The sequence below is a fragment of the Rhinolophus ferrumequinum genome, chromosome 26 (genome assembly GCF_004115265.2).
Source record: "Rhinolophus ferrumequinum isolate MPI-CBG mRhiFer1 chromosome 26, mRhiFer1_v1.p, whole genome shotgun sequence".
Lineage (NCBI taxonomy): Eukaryota > Metazoa > Chordata > Mammalia > Chiroptera > Rhinolophidae > Rhinolophus > Rhinolophus ferrumequinum.
Window position 1 is genome coordinate 9,818,819 of NC_046309.1, and position 15,707 is coordinate 9,834,525.

The following is a 15,707-nucleotide window of genomic DNA, read 5'->3' on the forward strand; positions in this document are numbered from 1 at the left end:
GGCACATTTGCCTGTGCACCTGGGGGAGGGGGCCGGCATCGCCCCACCTTCCACCCCGCCCTCTCTGCCTTGGCAGTGGTCACCAGGCGGGTGTTGGTAAATGGAAATGAAATGTATAATTCATAAGGCCGAGGTGGCGTGCGATCTGGGGGAGGGGGTGGTGATTACAGAATTGAGAAATGAGGCTGCAATGCGTAAGTAACCTTTCTAGGTTAGAGGCTGCTGTGATAGATGGCCTGCATTGTTCTCTTTCTGACCCTTTTCTGAACTTCCCCTTAGAAGAACAGAGGAAATACAGTTCTGTCTTTTCCCGTATTGTTTTTGAATAATACCTTCAGATTCCAGCTTTTTGCATTTCTGTTCTTCCGTTTGGGGTTTTGCTTCCCCCCTGAGCTTTGCTGCTTCCCATAGAAAAATGTAGCCGCTAATTACTTTATCCCAGTATTAATGGCAAATACAGAGGCTACAGAAATATTTGTTTTTATTGAACATGGTATGCACGGGAAAGAAAATACCCCTGCAGTATCCTTTCCTCCTCTCTTCCCCACCTTACCCCGGCCAAACAAGACAGTCCTGAGAATGGTCCTCGGGAAGGATGCAGGTGGGCGGATGAGAAATGTGTGGGACACGTGGCTGTTCGGTAGGAACAATGATGGACCCTGAAGTTCGGCTTGCAGACCAGAGTTATCTGAATCAGATGTTAAGGTGTGCGCAGGAAGAACGCTCACTCACGTTTAAGCTATTGCTGCAATCCTAGAGAAAAACAAAATAACAAGGCTGGGGAATGTGTCCCTTGTGTCTTTCATCAACCTTTTCTCTGTGTAACCCAAAATACTCAGAGTGACACCCTCCATACGTCCCTTCACGGGCATTGGTTTCCTGGTCTGAACTGTGAGTCCCCAGTGATGGTCCCCAACTTTCGGCTCTGTGATCACCTGAAGTCTGTCGGCCTCTGGAAAGTCAGGCCAGCTGAGAGGAGGAAAGAAGGAAGACTTCTGTTTGATTTTTCACACAAGCAAGCACCACTAAAGAGTCAGGCCGAATTGTTTCAGCCTCAAAACTGAAATCTCGAGTTGAATTATGGGGCTATTTAGGGTTGTTTTGTTTCTTGAAAAACAAAGTCTTTTTGAGGCCAACTGAAAAGGAACTACACAGTTCTCTCAGCCGTTCCAGCTGGGGACAGAATTTGGGTATCTCCATTTGGTTGGTTAATGCTGATTGAGCACCTGCTGTATGCAGAGTAACCACACTCAGGCTGCTGAGCACTTCCTTAGGAAACAAATATAGCTTCTTTCTCCCCAGGGAACTTTTGATCTCATGGGGGAACCCAGGGCAAGCCTAAATACATACATGCAAAAACCAAATTATGCAGCTGACACTGTCGAGGCAGCCTGACAAGCAGCCACTCGGTTACTTTAAATGATATTTCAAAACCTTTATTCTTTGGCAGAAGAGAAACTCAGCTCTTCACACCAATCATCACTGCCATTCTTTCAAACATCCATTTAATTGCTTGTGGGGTTTTTTTAGTTGAATTTTTTTTTTTTTAAATCTCCCTAGCTGCCTCCTCTCTACCACACTCCACTTGTTATTTCTTTCTTCATCGCCAGATAAATAGTTTCTCCTTTTTCACCCACCACGCCTCAGCTTATATATATTTTAAAGATACACTTCCTGTGTCAAGCTTCTCCCATTAAAAATAAATGGAGCTTTATCGGTTTCTATTCAGATTTCTCCATGGAAATCCCCGTCGCCAGAGAAGAACTAGGAAGAGCTTACTTGCTCCAACCCCTTCTCTTTCCTTAAAAATAAATATATACATACATAAAGAATAAGCAAATAGTAAGAATTCCGTTTTTACTTCTTCTTCAGATAATGCCTTCAGTTCAGCGAACATCTGGGGATTGAGCAGTATGTCCTTGCACAGTGTGTGGTGGTAGGGAAGAAGATAAAGAATCCGTAGCCCCTTCCAGCTCATGAGTGTGAAGCATGACAAACAATACCTGGAGGACCCCCACCCCGCGAGGTGTGCAGAGAGACATAATGCCCCGTCTAGCACCTCAAGATGCTTCCAGTCTCGGCGAGAAGCTAACTATAGGCTGTTCTCATTTTAAAAAATAGTAACTGTCAGTGGAAGGATGAGTGAGTAGAGCTGAACCGGCAGTAGATACATGGTGGGAACACAGACTAGGAGAGCCTCAGTCTGGGAGGACCGCTGGAGGGGGCAGCATAAGAGGTGAAAGCCTTGAAGGCTTCCAACGCCAGCCAGAGAGGTGCTTTCCACAGAGCTGAGGAGCAGGGGACGGAGGGGATGCCTGGGGGTGTCCGGGGGCTCCCCTGACCACTCATTCCCCCGCTCCATTTCCTTCTTGCTCCCCCCAAGTGAGGCCCTCCCTCCTTTCTTCCTTTCTTTTTCCTCTCCCTCTTCCAGCTGGTTCGTGGCAGCTCCCTGATTCCATAGTCTGGTTAGCTCACTTAGCTTAGTGGTGTTCAGTGCTCAGGAGGACAAAGTGAACTTTTAATCTCTTTTGCTGAAGGCTGCTCCATTCCAGAGGCATGTGCGAGGGTCCCAGCTCCCGGGTTAAGAAGCGGCTCCATTGTCAGGAAGAGAAAAACAGCTTAGGAAGATGGGGCAGCGGTGCCCTCACTGGGGGACAAGTGACGTCCCTTCCACTGTCAGAAGCGCCTCCTGGGTGCTCCACAGTTCGCTGTGGGTTTCTCACAGTGCACTTCAGTGGGTTCCATCCCTTGGTCCCCTGGGAGTTGAAGGTTCAGGTGCCTTTCAGATCGTGCGTGTCTGCTGCACTTCAGCGCCCCCTAGTGTGAGCTATAAAGAGCCAGCTTAGTTTTCCCTCTGTGGCCTAAACGTGAGAAAGCAAACTTGGGCTTTGTTGGGTTTTTTCAGCTCCTTTAGGAAAAGTTGAATGTTGGAAGGTTTTCCCTAAATAAGCGGCCCTTGGCTGAAGATCTGGAATTTGTGCCCACTTTGTTTGGCAAAAGTGTCCCGTTCCGAACTCCTGCGGGAAGCGCCGTCCTCGTCCTGACCATGGCCGCAGTTCAGGCCACTCCGCAATGTCTCCTGCTGTAGAATTGGGTGAAGGCTGTGTCCTCGGTCCTCTTCTGCGGGTTTGGTCTCCTGGCAAAGCCAGAATGACGTGCACTTTCCCAGCCTCGTGCACCTGGCTCCTCTCGCCCTTCTCACAGCTGCCGGCTGGGAGACGGCACAGCCTGTCCTTCCTGTGTCACCGCCGACTTCATGGTCCAGGATGGCTCCGGGCTTTATTTGAAGACTGGCTTAGGGGGCGTATTAGCAGGCTTCGGCCCTCTTTTTTTCAGTAATTCTCTACCAACAGTGCAATACAGGAGGGAGGTTCCCGAGGGTCTGGGAACATCCCTGTGGCTGCAACGGAAATTCACCCTCCAACGTGTGTTTGCATCTTTACTCACTGGATTCTTTTTCATAGCTCAGGCTTCTGGCTTCTGCTCTCTTAGTTGTAGGTCTCCAGTCAGCGACCCTGAATGCATGTCCCCTTCAAAGAAAGGGCAGGTTCCCATCTTCAGTCCCAGACGATCAGCCATGAACGGTGCCTCATGATTTAGCCCTATAGGCCATGTGGTCAGGTGGGGCTGTCGGGAAAGGAAGTGTCCGAGGATGAGCCTTGTTTCTGTTACAGTTCACTTGCTAAGAGTTCAGAACTCCGGGTCCTCTCCAGTGCGGGCATAGGGGCCGCTGGAAGAGAGGCATCGTGATTCGTCAGCTTTGTGTTTGTTCGTTCTTTCCTCCCACAGACATTCTGAGTACTTGCTGTGAACCAGTCAAAGCTAAATATTAACCAATGAGAAGTTTTACATTTAAATCAATGAAGTTGCATATTAGTAAGTGATATTACCTGCTTACTATGCTTTTATCTGGGGTAGAGGGTGAGCTTTGAATTAATTGATTAGTGTGAAAGAGGCCAGCCTTTTTTCCCGGCCTGATATCTCATTTTCACTCTACGGGTGGGTAACATATCACCACTCTGAATAAATTGAAGATGCTGCATTTGCAATTGATCCACAGGAACTGAAATAACCAAATTCCCTCCCAGTGCACAGAAAAGAGGAGTGGACTCAGGGAAGCTAAAAGGTGACAGCAGGTGACTGCGTCTTGGACCAGGCCTTCCGGTGTCAGCAGGCTTCCCGGGGAAGCTCTAAATGCACAGTTTCAACCCTCACTTCCAGTCAACAGGCGAACAACAAAGCAGAAGGGAAACAATCAACAAGAGGAACTGAAATGAATGTCAGAGGCTTTGTCTCCTTTCTTGCTCAGCCAGCTGTGCCATTTTCCCCGTTCCAGGCCTTTGGGCTTAGCCCCTCTTGGTTTGAGCTGGAGCTCCCGTCTAGCCCACCTGTTCAGATGTCTGTATCCGGGCCCAGTGGCAGGGTCTACCTGAGGCTCGGCGTCTATATCACTCCTGTGCACATACACCCGTGAGGGCTGCATTTGGCCACCGCATGTAGGTGGGAGAGCGGATCGTGTCGGGAGGGGATAGGAGAGGTTCTCTGTGATGCGGGCCACATTCTGTTTGTCCACCTGGCCGGTAGTGACACTGGTCATTGTTTCCTGATAAGTCACTGAGCGATAATAGGTTTTTGCTTTGTGCATGTCTTTGTATGTGTGGTATCTTTCACTGTTAGAAAAGATTGAAAAAAACTTTAAAAAAGAACTTGGAGCAGTACATGTGTAAAAAGAATTGCTATATGTAGATACATGCAGAAACCTGTGATTCTGTGTCCCTGGCTGGCAGGTGCTTCTACAGACATTTATTGAGCATGTATTTTGGCAAAAAGTACGTGCATTAAACGTGGTAAAACTCGAGTCCTGTGGGGTGTTGGGAAGCCAGAGCAGGCGTGTTCCAGGAGCCCTCAGTTTCATGGTAAAGAGACCAGAGACCAGACTGGGAGATAATGGGCGCCTGGGCTGGACGCAGGCTCAGTGGGCACCGGGCACCTCAAAAGGAGAAGGGATTTGACAAAGCAGCGTGAGCATCTCTGAAATGCCCCGTTGTGGAGTCCAAGCTGGTTCTAGGAACATTTCCTCATTGAGATTTACAAGGAATTGAGAAGCTAACATCAGAATATACTCCGGACATCTGAGAACTGGTTTCTGACTTATACCGACCCCATCAGAAGCCTTTGGAGATTATAGTCAGTTAAGTTTCAGATCCGAACGTTTCTTCTGGTATATAAACAAGAAAGTTAGATTTTGGCACGGCACTTTGCAGAGTGGAACTCGTGCTGGGAATCACAGATCAGCGTGGGGCGGGGATATTATATACATTTAGTGCACACCAGGAAAGAAGGTCTCATTCGGAGCCAAGAGGAAAAACAAAACAAAACAAAACAAAACAAAACACCACTGCTTCTCTTGAATTTAACATTATACTGGAAATGGTCAATTGAACCAAGGAGGCCAGCTTCCTTTGGGAGACTGTCCAAATGTGACACGGCAATGATGTCGACATCTAGACCAAACTGTGACTATACATAATCAACCTTCCCCGTGGATGTGATACCAGTTCTAAAGTCCTGAGCGTTTCTGTTGGTGGTAGCTGCAGGTAGTCGGTGAAGACAGAATCACCGGGGAGGGTCTTAAAATGGTCCTCCTCAGCACGCAGCTTTGTGGTCATCAGTGATGGCCCCTAAGGTGCAACTTCTGGAGCATCTCGTGTCACATCAAGCTGGAACCACTCACAGGCCCGAGTGGGGTATCTCTCCTAGCTCTCCGTCTGGAGTCTGAGCCTTGCTCCTCTGCTGCAGCTCTCTGCATCACAAGGCCATCTTCAGCTTATTACAGGGCAAGATACTCTCCTGGGGGGGTGGAGGGATTTCTAGAGATCTTAGGGTCCATAGTGTTTAGCAAGGCCATTACAAGGACAACCTCCTTGTCGGCTGGGCTCAGTGCAAGCTCACACAGTGGGTGGGCTCCTGGGCAACCTCACCCGGTTTCGTTCCTGGAGCTCCACCCGTGGGTCACTTTGTCTTCCTCATCTACCCAGCACCCCAGTCCCAGACAAAGCTATTTCTCTCCTCGCTCATCCTTGCCGAGGAAGCTGTGTCTTTTTCCAAATCAAATCCCAGGCTGGCCTCGGATTAGCCAGGCCTCGGTCAATATGTAGATAGATCTCTACTTGGACCTTCCTGGATCCCCCAGACATGGTGCGTAAATCCACCTTTTAGGGGTGCTGCTCCCCATTTTCCTGGCAGCCCGCCTGTCCAGATCCTTCAAACTGTAGATCCAGTTTCTCTCAAATAGCCTCCTTCTAGTCCTCAGATGTCTGTCCTGTGTTTCTCGGGTCCTGTGTTGCTTTGATGTAATCCCTTGCCTCCCACTCTGGGTCACCAGATCAAATAGTGGCTCAGTGCTCATGTCAGCATTTCCAAATCTCCTGATTTTTGCAGTGGAAACATAAGATTTAACAACCCCTCTGAAATACAATTTTACATTTTGATTGCTTCTGCCCCAGCCATACCGAGGTTACTTTCAATCTACATATATTTGTGGGAACGGGCTTCTCCACTGCAGTTCAATTCGAGTCCACCTTATAATATCAGTGATTATAAAATACCATGGGCTAATAGAGTGTCTTGCTTCCAAGGAGTTCAAACTGCTTTATAATTCTACCGACCATAATTTATCTTCATAAGCTGCTGTAGAGACAAGAAAAAAAGCAAGATTAATAATCACATTTTATAGATGGTGAAATAAAAACTCAGAAAAATTGAGTAACATTTTTCCAGAAATGCATCGTTCTTCCTGTGCTCTCTGATCGGTGTCGCAGATGGATTGCCTAAGTTGGAAGTGGCTGTGAACCTTGTACTCGTTTTATTAGTGCACTGTGTGGATGGTCGAGACAATAGCTCTGGTCTTACTCTTGGCCGGGGAGGTTGGGCGAGCAGGAGCGTGTACCATGAAAGGAAATGCAGAGTTGGGACCTGCTTCCCTCCGCCAGGAGGGAGTGGGGGCCGTGGACAAGCAGCTTTCTTTCTAAAGCCAGGTGGTAGGTCCTTGGTTGTTGGCTATATTAATCGTCATCTTTTTTATATAAATAAATGAAACAAAAAGTGTTTCATGTATATGTTTTAATATATTTAGAGAGTTGTCCTAATGTTTCAACTTTTAAGGAGGAAAACAGGCTTTAAAAATGAGGAAAAGGGACGCTCTCCATTTGATTGATGTCACATGACCGTAAGCCTGTGATAGAAAAGGATTTAGTATTTGTTGACTGCCTCCTCTATGCCAGGCCTGTGGTGGGTGCTTCCTAGCACGCTCTGTTTAATTTCACCCTCGTACCAGCGTCAGGAAGTGTGTGCACAGCTGGACCCTTACAGAGCTGAGTGTCCCTGGGAGCACGGGGCACCCAGCATGTGTTGTCTGTCCCCACTCAGCTTCTGTGGTCCCCCCACCGCTGTTAGGGGTCATTGCCCCACAGGGTCACATGACCTGCACGTGATCTGGGAATAGCCTAGCAGCTGTGTGCGCCCTCAGGAGAGCTGGTGGAGCGAAATATCAAAGCTTCAATAATTGATGTGCTGAAAAATGACAGTTGTTGATTCTCTTTTTACAGGAAAATAGAATTTTCAGTGGCTTGCTATGGGAATGTGGGAAAGGAGCAACCCCTCTCTCACTTACGTGCAAATTTTTTCTGATACTTCATGTATATTTAAAGTATTTTTGATGTCCCAAAATAGCAATGAGAGAGTCTGTTAGATGATCCCGGGGGCGGGGGGTGGCGAATGAAGGATGAGTCATTAACAGAAGCCGGGTGATCTGAGCCCAATGGGAAAGGTCATTTCTCAAGTCAGCGGTCCTACCTGCTGTGGAACTGGACTGAGAACAGAAACGGCCCTCATGGAAAAAACAGAAATGTGATTTTTTTTTTTTCTTTAAGCAGGCAAACTTTGAAACAGAAAGGCCAAGTAGTCTGCCTCTTGTCATATGAGGTGTTGCCAAAGAGATGGTGCCAGCTTCAGGAAAAGATGGTACCTGTTGCGGGTAGGGGGTTGAAACAGAAAGATTCATTCCTTGTGCAAACGTATAGTGAGCGCCCACCACGCTCAGGCACTGTGCTCGGCCTGGAGCTACAGCAGTGACATGGGGAGGGGGCGGAAGGGGACATGCACTCACCCTGCCCCGTGCCTGGAGGCCACCCCACATGTCCGCTTCCCAAGCCTCAGCTCAGCACGCTCCCCCAGTGAGTCCCTCCTTTGTGTACTGGGCACACACTTGGCACGGTGTGTTAGCTGTTGGCATGCTTGGCCTCTGACTAGGCAGAGAACTCCTGGAGGAGCTGTGAGGTCTGCTTTGTTTTTCGATCTTCGCACCCAGCACAGTGCCTGGCATATAGTAGGCATATCGGAAATGGAGGCTGAATATTCGAATGTGTGAACGAAGAAGTGGAGCTTGAGCCAAATTCTGGCTTAGAATCACCACTGGCAAGTCTGGGTTCTTCTTCACTGAAGAGTAAATAAGCCTTAGAACCACCGAACGTGCTTCAGGTGTGCTACACACAAAGAAACAGATGTTAGACTTGGCTTTGAACTTTCAGGAGGGAAGAGCCTTATGGGTTAGCAGAGCAGGGGCCACGGCATCTGGCAGATCACAGCAGAATGGCCTCCAGTCCCCCAGGGATTACTGGGGGGCGATGGAGAAATGCCTTCCGTACCTCAGGGCTCCTGGCCTGGGTGCTGAGCACATAGTGGGGGAGCTCCTGCTGTGTGGATCAGAGATTAGCACAGCCGGACCCTGCCCCTCAGAAGGCCTCGTAGGGGGCAGATATGCGGACATGCATCTAGAACAGGAAGTGCTCCATGAATATGTATTGGACCAATCTGGTTATTCATGTATGTATCTTCAGCACCTGGTGTACCAGCACAGAGGAAGTGGGCAGTGTGTGTCTGAGTGAGGGAGGGAGCGGGGAGTGGGCAGGCTGTATCAGAAACATGATCCATGTATCGTGTGCGCAGACGAAAGGGCACATTCGTCGGGATGAGGCAGAATTTCAGGGCAGATTGGAAAAGGTTGAACCCAAAGGCAAGAGACCAGTAGGGGCTTTCGAGACCAGTAGGATCGAAGATGGCTCAGTTAGGATGGTAGCAGTAGGAGCTCGTGGGGAACTGACTTCAAGGAGTTAAGAAGGAATAGGCTCTAAAGGACTAGATCTCAGAGGCCTTTTCAGCCCTAACGTGCCAACCCCACCCTGCATTATCCTGGTGCCACTTCCGGCCCCCCTGCCACTCCCTCTAGCTTTTGTGCTGTGACCTTTCGGTGAGCCGCTTGCAGGTAGGCATCTCGGGCCCTCAGGGCCAGCCCTGTTGCAGGTGCCTTGCACAGGTGAGCGTCGGCTGCACGGTCATGCCCACCTCTGGGCCTGTGGTTCCCGCCTGCACGCAGGTCTGCTCTTCGCAGGCTAAACCCTGCCCCTCGTGCCCGGGCTTTCATCCATCCCTTCGTGAAGAGTCAGCCCTTCTGCTCCCCTTTCTTTGCGCTGCCTTACAACTTTTAATCTGAATCACATATTGTGGCACTTTCTTCTATTTATTAATGGTTTACTCAATCAACAAACCATTATTGATTGAGTGGCTACTAACTGCCGGGCACTGGGCTGCCCTCGTGGACGTAGCGGGGGAAGGACAGTAAGCAGGTGATTGGGAAGTGCTGTAAAGTGACATTTACGGCACTGTAGATGGAAACTAACTGGTGTCCAGGGAGGCCTTTTTGTGGCGGTGACAATTAAGCTGAGGTTTGAAGGATGCAAAGGAGGCAGCCATCTGAGAGCCCACAGAGAGAGCATTTGAGGCAGAAGCATACGTTTGCATAAGGGCTCTAGGTCCAGAAGTAGCTTAGGGATTCTAGAAATTGAAAGGAAATGGATTGGGCTGGAGCTTATTGAACCAGGAGAGTGGATTTCAATGACAGTGGAGAGCAGGGCAGGGTCCCCATCGAGGAGAACCCTGTGGGCCATGCAGGGATTTAGATTTCATTCTCAGTGCAGTGGGGAGCCCCTGAAGGGCTTACAGCCAAGGGAGATGTGACCTCGTCACTTCGGCAGCTACGTAGAGAGTGGATTGGAGGAAAGACAGACCACAAAGGAGGCTCCAGGTGTGACGGGAGGCCCAGGGTGGCAGCAGAGGTAAAAAATCAGGAGCCAATTTGAAATATACTTTGGAGCTGGCCATGTTGGTGGATTGCGTGATGAGGTTGAAGCGAGAGAGAGAGGCATCAGGGATCATTCACAGGTTTCTAGCATGAGAGGTGGCGCGGGAGAGAGGGGGGTAATTTATTTTTGTGAAACAAGGGGGACAGAGGGAGGAATATGTTGGGTGGGGAAGGGGGCAGAGGGGAAGAGTTTCCTCTTACACATGCTCAGTTTTCAGTTGATTGTGAGACATTCCAGTGGAGAGGTCAGGCTGCCAGAACATAGTAAATCGGGAGCTGAGAAAGGTCCGTGATGGAGAGAGACATTTGGAAGAAACGAATGGAATTTAAACCTGTGGGAAGGGATACGATTACTGTGTCGGTTTCTTAGGCCTGTGGAAACATGCACCACAAAATGCATGACTTAGAACAACAGATACTTACTCTCTCACAGTTCTAGAAGTCCAAAATCAAGGTGTCGGTAGGGCCAGGCTCCCTCTGAAGCCACTGGGAGAGGATCCTTTCTTGCCTTTCTCCAGCTTCCAGTGGCCCCAGGTGTCCCTCGGCGTGTGACAGCATCACTCCAATCTCTGCTTCCGTCTTCACCTCGTCTTCCCTCAGCATCTGTGTCCAAATCTTTCTCTTTTAAGGACACCAGTCCTACTGGATCAAGGGCCCAACCTACTCCAGGATGACATCATCTGAACTAAATTACACCTGCAGTAACCCCACTCTCAAATATGGTCATGTTCTGAGATACCAGGATTGGGACTTCAACATGTATTTTGGGGGGGCATAGTTTAACCCATAACGATGACCTAGAACAAGGATGAAAAGAGAGAAGAGAAAGGGTCCTAGGACTTTGTCATCGTCTTGCAGTTGGATGGAGGACAAGCCAGCAAAGGAAACAGACAAGCCACACGCAGAGAGGTAGGACAAATATGGGTGTGTGTGTGGCGTCCTGAAACCCCAGACTGTTTCAAAGTAGAAGGGAATGGTCAACAGTGCAAAAGAAATGTGGCTCTTGGGTCACAGAGCTGAGAAGTTGACCAGTGGATGTGACAACGTGGTCACTGGTGATCCTGACCAACACAGCACTGGAGTGGAGCATAGGGTGGAAGTCCAGTTAGAGGAGATGAGAAGACGATGTGCGGCAAAGCCGGGGAAACGGCAGGAGATGACACTTTAGAGATTTGGCTCTGGCAGGAGAACAGAGAAATAGGGCAACAGCTGCAGAGAGAAGAAGGGATTAAGGAAAGGCTTCGTTTGGGTTTTGGTGTGTTTTGTTCTTGTGTTTTGCTTTATTTTTTTAAATGGGAGATGCTGGAACATGTTTGTATGCTTGGATTAGCTCTGTTTTCATATCTGTGTGTTTATATTGTGTATGTTTTATATTCAACTTTAGTTGTTATGTGTGACTTTTGGGGTTGCCTTCCCACATCGGGGCCCCTTGGGGACAAGACTGTGTCCTCTATTTCTTTTGTCTTGCAACCATCTAGCCTGACACCGAGCATTTGTTCATTGTAGTCACAGCAAGAAAAACATTCTGCTGTACGTATCATGGCACCGCACACAGCTGTCATTTCATTCTCTAATGGAAAATAACTACGAGCGATTTTCACAGGCCCTGTTCATGTAACGTCAGCCGACGAAATCCACGTCTGGTGTTTCTTCCCAAAGACACCACTGCAGTGCCCTCTGCGTGACAGCCTCGTTTGTTAGATTCTGCCTGGCACATCATTGGGGAAAAGAAACTGGGCAATAGGTTTCCTCAGGTTCCAAATGGCCCGTCAGGGGCATGAGAACCAGTTAATTAACCCGAAAGGAAGGGCAGACCCACAGTCACGTCCAGAGAAGTCCTCACGGAACCAGACCCACCTTTTCCTAAGACCCAACCTGGAGACTGGAGTGTCCAGGCTGCCAAGTGCAAAGGTACAGGTCACAGGAGTAGGAGGACAGAGGTCGAGGCATGAGTGACCTGGAGCCAGGAGCCTGCCAGCAGAGGGGCTCCTCAGGAACTGGCCCCAGAACTGTTCTCCCGGGACAAAGCCTGAGTCTGCACGGGGGGGATGAGGTGGGGGACACACCTGACCCTAGAACAGAGAGGACAGAAAGAGAAGCAGCTTCTCACACATGTGCACATGTGTAATAAAAGCGTGCTGGTTTCTCTGTACTGTTCTTTTCAGAGATTGCCTTTTCTAAGTGGTGTGGGGTTTGTTTTTTCTAAATAAACCAAAACCATCTCTAAAGAGATTGCATTGCTAGAGGCAGCCTGCCATGACGTCATCAATTACACACGATGATCAGGTGACTCTGGAAGCCCTGGTGGGGGGTCGGGGGGGCTGGACACAGTGAGCTAGGCAGGCCATGGGATCGAAGGCCCCATGATACAGGACAGTCCCGCACTGACGGGCCGTCACACCACCACAGGCAACCCAGTGCGTCAGTGCCAGGGGGCCAGAGTGGCCTCCCATGTTTACGCAAACGATCAGCAACCAGAACTGGAAGAGACACAGACCAGAGAGTGGGCCACGTGCCTGGCAGGACACTGGCAGCTGAAGGTGCCTGGCAGTGAGGGGACAGGGACACGGCAGGCCCATTAAGTAGCGCCAAGGTACTCTCCCCCACCCTCCACAGTAACTCCGTCCTGGGAAGGTCCAGTCGTGGACTGCAGGAAAAGCATGTCTTGCTACCCAGACCAATGACTGGCATTCCAGAAGCTCCCAGCAGCAGTGCTGAATCTCCACCTCAAAGGAAGTGAAGAAACTCCTTTTTACATCAGAAAAATCAGAAGACTTTGTAACAAGACATATGGTTTTTGGTTTGTTTCTTTCATACTATGATCTGGAGAAGAAAGGTGAGCAATGAGAGCGAATTTATCGGAATAAAGTGGGGAGATGCTTTTTAAGTGGGGAAAATTTCAGCGCAAAGCTTCGAGGCAAGTGGAGGTGTTTTCCACCACACCCTGCTTCCCTCCTCTCAAGCTAAATGAGTGAAGATAACCTAGATAGAAAAGGCTCCCCAGCTCCCTTCACTCCCACAACAGGCTGCTGAAAGGGTAGGAGAGGGGCGTCTTCTGGCGTTGCCTAATCAAGCGGGAAATTTTTAGAGGAAACAGAAGTTGGACTAATGCATTTCGTGATCAGTAGAGTGCCCTGAACCATGTCATTTAAAAACCATAAACTGTCTTCCCATCTCAGACTTTGAACTTGGTTTTCTCCAAAATGTACCCCTCCCTACTCGGGACAGATGCTCAGAAAAGAAGATGTCCTCTGTGGTCTCTTTGGTTTTGATTACTAACTACATGTGAAATGTTCTCTGCGTTGAGGTTATTTCTTTCAGAAACTTCAGTATGTAATCTTCACCTCCTGTCTGTGAAGGGACGTAACTCATACAGTCGGGAACGAGTTTATAGTGGAATTCTGATTGACACCCCGACTATGTATTCATGAACATGGTTCTATAATTGTAATATTAGAGAACTTTTTAGGAGATTAACTTGTGAGAAGCTAATGAAAACACTAGTGTTTCCTTGGGAAAGTGTCACACGAACTCCTAAGAAAGGGACACCGGCATGAACCGCTATTGGATTTAATCCCATTATGCTGGGTGGAGGCAACTTGTTTTGTGTAGATTATTGAAAAGAGAATACCTGTGTTGGGGAATTCCTTTGGAAAGCCTAGGTGTTGTCTAAAGATTGGTTTCCCGAGTTTTCAGCTACAAAAGAGAACGCCTGAGTATCTAAAGTGGTTCTTAGGTCATCTGGTTGGAGTGTAGCAGTAATGGAGTCAATAGATGGGGTGGTTCCCTGTCGGTCTGTTCCAGAGCCACAGACCAGCCATCGGACCCGGCTCCCCACCAATGGGGAGGAGCAGGCCAAGGAACACAGGGATCACTGCCACACAGCTGAGAACACAGGCCCTGTAGAGGGGGTCAGTGATGGCACCCTGGGTTTGAAACGTAGGATTTTATGTAGAATTCATACCGAAATAGCTGCCTGCATTGCCAAATAGTTAATGCTTTCTTCCATTCCTCCTTCGCAGGGCCCCTGAGATCATCCTTGGTTTACCATTTTGTGAGGCCATTGACATGTGGTCGCTGGGCTGTGTCATAGCAGAGCTGTTCCTGGGCTGGCCGCTGTACCCGGGCGCTTCCGAGTATGACCAGGTGGGTCCAAGCAGCACCGGTATTCACATCAAGCGCTCAGTTTTCACTCGGATTAGCACTTTGTGTTTATAACATGAATGTGGGTGGGGTTATGGCGTTATATCATCTCCCGAACCTTGCTTCCCCCAACCTTGCTTTTCTTTCTTTATTCCTCTCTCTTTTTTTTACTTCTTTCTTTCCCTATAGCATTGTCATTTTTCCTCAAAGGCACTAGGACCAGTAGTATACCATATGTACGATGACAGGAAAAGCCCTGACCTCATTCTCATCTTTTCTTGTAGATTCGGTATATTTCACAAACACAGGGTTTGCCAGCTGAATATTTATTAAGCGCAGGGACAAAGACAACCAGGTTTTTCAACCGTGACACAGACTCGCCGTATCCTTTGTGGAGGCTGAAGGTAGGAAGAGCATCCCCTCCATTGCTCACCAACACCCACCGCTCGGGGAAGAAGTGGGGAGCTTTTGACAGCAGCACGTTGATGCTGGATCTCACCCTGATTGGCCAGCGTTATGGGGGAGGGGCAGCTGTTGTTGATACGGGGTTTGGATGAATGGAAATGTTCAAAAGTACCACTTTGCTTGGCTTGCAGAGCTTGAGTCCCAAGCTCTGATTTGCTAAGCTCCCGGGATTTAATTGATGACCTGTCTGGTTTGTGTAGAGAGAGAAATGAATGACCCCCAGCCCTCAAGGAGCTCCCAGTCCAGAGGGAGGCCAAACACGTGTAGCAAAACCCTAGCCCCCGTAACCTGTGGCAGAGGGCCCAGGAGCAGCATTTGAGCCGGGCTCGAAAGGATGAAGAGTGTCTTCCAGGCAAAGGAAACAGCTTAGGCAACCACGGCATCCTGAGGCCCGGGCAGGGATCTGTTTGTCCAGCTGGCAGGTGATGCAACGCACCGTTGCACACCATAAACTCTGGTGGCTTCGCTTTCACAGAAACATATTTTGCTTTCAGTTTGATCTACACCTAGTAATTAAAATTAATGTATTTTCCTGGGAAGGAGAAAATAATGGAAGCTTTAAGTAAGTTTTATGTTCATTTTAGGTTTTTCTTTTTTTTTTTCTTTTTACCAGAGAGTGGGTGGGTGTTTTCTGCTTATGTTTTTGTTTTTTTTGACAAAAACCACAGCCAAATTCTAAGACGATTGAAAGATAATGTGAGGCCAGTAAGTTACGAAAGATTTACTAGAGATATTTGGGAGCTAAGCAAGCGCTCTTGGGCTCTTGGTGGGAGGGCTGGCATCTGGCAACTGTGAGGGTGAGTGGCTCAAGGTCAGGTCCAGTACGAAAGAGTCCTGGGACGGAGGAGGGTGAGGCCAGGCAGGGGCCTCTTCTGTCTTAGTTAAGAGCCTCGGTCCTTCT

The 15,707-nt window shown here is 48.9% G+C and overlaps 1 protein-coding gene across 8 annotated transcripts in view; it reads left to right on the forward strand.

Annotated features, from left to right (window-relative positions):
• HIPK2 (homeodomain interacting protein kinase 2) overlaps window positions 1-15,707 on the forward strand; it is a 172,065-nt gene that overhangs the window by 104,881 nt on the left and 51,477 nt on the right. For all 8 annotated transcript variants that reach the window (XM_033098886.1, XM_033098889.1, XM_033098887.1 and 5 more), the window contains exons 3-4: window positions 14,221-14,344; window positions 14,626-14,745. In XM_033098886.1, the coding sequence (XP_032954777.1) occupies window positions 14,221-14,344; window positions 14,626-14,745 (244 nt within the window). The remainder of the gene's footprint in view (window positions 1-14,220; window positions 14,345-14,625; window positions 14,746-15,707) is intronic.